Genomic DNA, 6,502 nt, shown 5'->3' with positions numbered 1-6,502 from the left:
GGCTTGGAAATCTGATACGACATGATAGTCCCAGGCCGCAGTATCGATCTCTACCACTTGGGATTATAAAAGTAAAGGTGTACCTATGTATAAGCCAGCGCCAGAGAGTGGAGAATGGAGAGCGGAGTCAACCACAGGGATCCACCCCACCTTGGGTCTCTTTTACGACGCACCGACTGTGTACGTCTAGTATATAGTATAGGGTTTATTTTATTTTATTTAGATTTTCTTTCACATGTTCCACCAACAGGGATATTTTATGTGTATTATTATTTCGGTAACGTCACTAGTGAATTTAAATTTGGCGTGATTACTCCCGCCATATCGTATGTGTGCAATATCGCATCGAAGAAAAGGACGGATGAACGAACGAACGAACTGGATAGGGAGCGTCAGCCAAAAATAAAAGACAGCCGTGTAAGAACCGCTCGAGAGGGTGTGGACAAGGCTGTATGCATACCGTCACACCCGGGTTGAATTTAAAATTTAAATTCCCTCCCCAGAGACACACCGGGTAACTCCTCGTCATCACGTCGTACCACTAAGACTATTTGCTGGGAGGAATATATACAAGGTAACACGCCGTAAACTCCAATAGGCGAAGGGAGGATTTCGAATTGCGAAAAAGGTGATTTCTCCTGGGTCATTTTCTCGAGAGCTACCCAAATTATTCTGGGTTACACTTCTCAGGTGGAAATTTCTTGCGTTAATGGAAAACGGATTATTAGGAATATTAATTTTGTGCTACGCATAAAAATGATTTTGTTGAAATAAAAGATGGGATAACTGAAAAATATGTTGTAACAAATTAGTGTAATTATAGCAAATTCATTAGTCGCATTAACAAAATGTTTCAAGTTGTACTAACAAGTTTTTTAAATCACAAAATCAATTTGTTGCTCTAACAAAATTATTTTGTTGCTGTCACAAAATCACTTTGTTGCTGCAATAAAATGATTTTATTGCTGTTACAGAGTAATTTTGTTGCAATAACAAAACTAATTTGTTGCCAAAATATTTTCCAAATCAGCTATAGCTGATTATAGCATATTTTTAAATGTATTCTCATAAAATTTACTGTAACAAATTTATTTATTCCAACAAATTTTTATAGTTATTATTACAAATTTTCTTTATTACTTCAACAAATTATTGTTACTCCAACAAATTCTCTTTGCTATTTTAATAGAATAATTATGCTGTTTTAACAAAAAAATTTGTTATACCAACTAAAGTCATTTGTCAAATCAACTGAAAGATTTTGCTATAGTAACAAAACTGTTTTGTTATAACAAAATACGGGATAACTGAAAAATATTTTCTAACAAATTAGTGTAGTTATAAGAAATCCATTAGTTGCATTAACAAAATGTTTAAAGTTGTACTAACAAACCAGTTTGTTAAATCACAAAATCAATTTGTAGCTCTAACAAAATCATTTTGTTGCCGTCACAAAATGACTTTGATGCTGCAATAAAATGATTTTATTACTGTTACAAAGTAATTTTGTTGCAATAACAAAACTAATTTGTTCCTAAAATATTTTCTAAATCAGCTATAGCTGATTATAGCATATTTTTTATTGTATTCTTATAAAATTTACTGTAACAAATTTATTTGTTATTCCAACAAATTCTCATTGTTATTATTACAAATTCTCCTTATTACTTCAACAAATTGTCATTGTTACTCCAACAAATTTTCTTTGTTATTTTACTAGAATAATTTTGCTGTTTTAACAAAAAAATTTGTTATTTCAACTAAAGTATTTTGTCGAACTTAAAGATTTTTCTATAGTACCAAAACTATTTTGTTATAACATATCAATAACTTATAACCTAAATTTCGTTATTCTAACCTATAATTTGTTATCCCTATGTTAACAAATTCATTTGTTACAACATATCTTAGGTTTTCTTAACAAAATTCCTTCTGCGTGTGATTTTGTCGTGGATTGATTTCCTGGTTCGAAGAAATCAATCATCTCCCATATTTGGCCTTGATAGAACAATTTGCGATATTTCCAAACCCAGAATAATTACCAATTCGCAGAATCTTGAACATAGCCATCATCATCAGTATCCTTTGTCTTGCATCTGCTACAACTAACCCATCGTTGGTGTCATGCGACACGTGTTCACGTCCGCCTTGCTCACCCAATCTACGAATGCCGTCATCTGGGACCCTTCGTGTTCACGTCGATCCTTCAACATGTCTTAGGTACGTGGGTGCGTACAACGTCCCTTTCCCAGGATAGCTTGCAACTAGCATCAACCAGAACTACACTGGTAACTCCAGGAATCTATCCTTGGTGAAGAAGACATCTCGAACATAAGCATGAGGATCAGAGACTTATTCCGAGGTGCCATCATCCAAGTATGTAGACTTTCACCTCAGCTGTAACGATCTCGTCTCGATAACGACCACGTCTCCATAATTCGAGAATATATTATGGAAAGTGGACGAGTCGGTTGTTGGACAGGATGATGAACGTCACAGGCTTGATAACGAACTTTATCTTGATGTTCATCAAAACTACCAGCATCATCCTACCATCTACCAGAGCTAGCGTAGTAAACATCCGTACGATGATAATTATTGTGATTATTATGATGATGTGATGTGATGTGGTGATGAGGATCCACCGTGGCTCCAGCTCCAGCTCTAGCTTGTACTGATAATGATAATGATGACGATGATCATGCGTGAGAGTATACGCCAGAGAGTTTACGTTGAATTGTCATGGAATTTGACATTACACGAGACTACTGGCGATGGTGATGCTGATGGTGTTGCTGTCGGTGTTGCTCGAAATAGGGCTGATATGGAAAGGGGTAGTAGCAGTGTGTTGTAGTGTGTAGTGGCTGGGGTTGTACGAGCACCGGTCGATACCGAGACCAACACGTTCTCTTCTTTTCTCTCGCGCCCGCGCTACGCAAACGCGACTATGTCTTTTTATCCATCCACACTCAGATATCCATATCATGCAGTCGTATAGAGATACATGTATTGCTGGTGTGGTGTCTCTGAAGGTAAAAGCAAGGCAACACCAATTTTTTTTTTCATGCTCACAAGCAAAGCTACAAGCTCTTGCTCGGTCGCAAGTTCTTCTCTTCTTTTTTCTTGGTGTTTTTTTTTACAGATTTATTCTTTGCAGCAGCACCACTAGCACTTCATAACCACGCTCGTCTGCATCTGCTGTTTGGCGAGACTGTCACGAGTCGATGACACTTGGAGACGAACCACATTGCGCAATACGCATGTACTGACAAGCTCTCATTTCAGCTTGACAATGTTTATAATTATTAAAGATGATGCTAATGTTTAATTTTTTTTTTGTTGCAGTTGTTCTGCTGGATACCACCACTGAAGAGATTCTCGACTGGACCAAGTTCCCCTACGGACCGCAAGCCACGACGCCTGGCGTAAGTACCTCATAGATAATTGATAATTGGCTCGCAAAATTCCTGATTGGAAAGTAATACCATATTTAACCGCTCGCGGTTGGGATAGTACCAGTATCCAGGAAGGGGGTTTTTAATTGAAATTTAGAGAAAATACAAGGGTTAGGTTCTGATATTAAGCTTTCGAGGTAGTAAGTGGGATGGGGCTATGGGAATTAAGCTCGGAAATAGGACGGCGCCTTAAAACTGTAGCCAACACTGATTGGCAATAGGTTGATCACATTTGGTAATCTGTTCTTAGCGGATCAGGATCAGATTTATCAGAATAGGAAATTGGTATCCCGTTAAAGTTGGCTCGTGTGAGTGCATTAACGGGAGCAGATAAAAGGCATTATTCCGAGAAATAATCGGTGAATCGGGTTCAGAAGCACACACACGTTATAGGTCTACTCGTTGCACATACGTGGGCTCCCGCTGATCTCTGGTACTCGGCGCCATGTTTGTTTTTCAGTTGTTAAGCGCCCAGCGGGCCGCCAGACAGGTTTAAATCAGCCTCTCTCACCCCTCCTACCACCTTATTTCTCATATCTCTTTTTATCTTTATCTTTCTCGTTCTCCTTATCCAACTCAAAGCTGCTCTTTCTCACACGGTCGCTCATTTGAGTACGAGGACTCGTGGCAAGCTGAGCCCACGAGTAGTTTCTCCGGGGCTAACAAATTGCTTTTTCTCCAATGCCCAAATTAGAGAGAATAACCAACGAGCAAGATGACGATCACCATGATAATGATAACAATAACGACGACGACGATGATGATATGATCGTCATAAGCAAGAGAGAGACAGACACCAGCCAAGCGACTGGTTCTTGACCCGGGTGCTTGACGCTTGAGGAAAACCCAAGTAGACGTTAGCATGTCAGCGTTAATCGTCCGTGGATAAGTTCGGAGGCTAAACTCAAAGAGCCGTCTGGTAATAGTGCTTTACCAAGAAGCAATCAGGACAATTCACACCTCCTCTCTTGGCTTGTATGCTCTTGACTAATTACCGGAGGATGAAAGAGCTGAAAGACGGTAGTTTTTAGTTATACTGAGAATTCCCGTAAACCAGCCTAGATGCCAGATATCTAGCGTCTAGATACAGGTCAGGAGTCCAGGAAGTAACTTGATCCTTCTTGGGAATTGCCTCGCGAGGTCGGATCTGACATATCCTCAGATCGAGATAAAACGTCTTAGACGCACGTGCATACTATAACGGATTAGCTCCCTGCCAAAGCGGATCACACATGTATCCTCTCTAACACACACGCCAGTTATGTGCTTCGAATGCCTGGGATGATTGCTTCATATATACCTACTCGGCAGCTGGATCATCCAGTTTAGAGATGATCCAGCTAAATTTATCCAAACGTGACAGATCTCGGTTAGCCATTGATCCGATAGATTAGAAGGAATTCTGATCAGCGCTTAGCTAAAGTATTATCACCATTATCATCAGTGCGAATCTTGGCTACTCTTCATTGATGCTTACCATAAGAATTTCCAGAATTATAATCGCTAATTCTAATTAAGGAACTAGCTTAGTTCGTCGACAAGGGAAACGAAATACGTCAAAGGAATCCGAAATCTAGCGCTCTAGGAATTAGTCGTTAATTTATCTCACATTGGGTCCCCAGAAATGAGTCTCCCAGAAGACATTTAGATGCAGATGATGATACTGGGTAGAAACGAATGTACGGATGAGCGAGCGACGGATAGACACACGATAAAGATACTGAGTTAGGGATTGTATTATGCTGGTAGACGTCGAAGAACTAAAACTAAAACAGTGGAGGGCGAGCTTGAAGCTGGCTTAAAGTAAGTATAGACACAGCAGACTGTGCACTGAGTAGTTGTAGTGGTACGGGACAGAATACATACCAGAGAATGGAAGCAACAACAGCAGCAAAGTTGTGTTCGCGATAGATGTTACGGTATGATAGGGAGATAGGGTTGACAAGGCGCCTCAGCCACGTGCGCAGGCACGTCTTATCGGAAAGTTTAGCTCTATATATACACACGGATAAAGGGAATCAGCGGGCTGTAGTTCACCGAACCGGGTTTTCTTATGGAGATGAGTGCAATATCCGAATAAGAACCTAACCGTGAACCTTCGTCTTGTACATCTTATACATTTATAAATTTATATGTATACATGTATATATATAGATGCATACTAGCGCTCAGATCTCCGCTCCACTCCCAGAGTTCTCTTTGTCTTCACCTTTCCACCCACCCGGTTTAACTCTTACTCTAACCTTTCCCCATCAGGTTGTTCAAATAGTCGAGGCTAATTCTGTTTGGGCTGTTTGTTCCAACGCTCCTTGTGCCTTCGGGCTGTAGCCGTGTATATTAATAACTCTGCGCATCGGCGCCCACCAAAGGTAGCGAACTTTATTGCGTTAACAGTGGTAATTTATTTCACAAAGAACCCGGGAATTGGTGTACCGAGAAAGAAGATAAAGATAAACCTTAAGCTATTGCGTACGTTGAGACAAATATTCCCGTATATGTGCTTCAAGATAATTACCCAGTGATCCAACGCTTATTGCATATCTAATTACGATATTACTTCATTAGAAAGCCGTTGAGAAATAAGGTTTTCAAATTCTCATCTTCATTCAGAGATCTTGCTCCAATATCGTAGCAGTAATAGTAAGGGGCATCTTATAGTGACTGGCGGGACATTTGACTCTGGATTTCATCAATTATATATAATTATGTGACCGAAACTTATACTATAGTAAAATTTATCTTATAATATAGAAGAATAACTAATTAACATCCCTTTGTCAAAAACCTCGGTTACTTTTTAAGTTTCTCGTAATTATCATTTGACTAAGTGTGACTGGTGGGACTAAGAAAAATCCTTCTCTCTTACCAAAGGTATACTTAAAGTCCAATTTCAGTTCGACCACTAAACTTTTAAAAAATACTTCCCTCTCAATAAAAAATTTATCCTACAAACATTCAATATTATGAAGGATTCGACTGATTACCTACGGAGAAACAATTAAAAAAATTTGTTTTTATTGTGACTGGTGGGACAGGCATTTGTGACT

At 39.2% G+C, this 6,502-nt stretch overlaps 1 protein-coding gene across 17 annotated transcripts in view; it reads left to right on the top strand.

Annotated features, from left to right (window-relative positions):
• Positions 1-6,502, top strand: part of LOC123269483 (ephrin type-A receptor 4-A) — a 136,691-nt gene that overhangs the window by 87,051 nt on the left and 43,138 nt on the right. For all 17 annotated transcript variants that reach the window (XM_044735211.1, XM_044735213.1, XM_044735207.1 and 14 more), the window contains exon 3: positions 3,346-3,425. In XM_044735211.1, coding sequence (XP_044591146.1) covers positions 3,346-3,425 — 80 coding nt within the window. The remainder of the gene's footprint in view (positions 1-3,345; positions 3,426-6,502) is intronic.

Source organism: Cotesia glomerata, linkage group LG7, assembly GCF_020080835.1.
Source record: "Cotesia glomerata isolate CgM1 linkage group LG7, MPM_Cglom_v2.3, whole genome shotgun sequence".
Classification (NCBI taxonomy): Eukaryota; Metazoa; Arthropoda; class Insecta; order Hymenoptera; family Braconidae; genus Cotesia; species Cotesia glomerata.
This window is presented reverse-complemented; position numbering and strand designations above follow the sequence as displayed.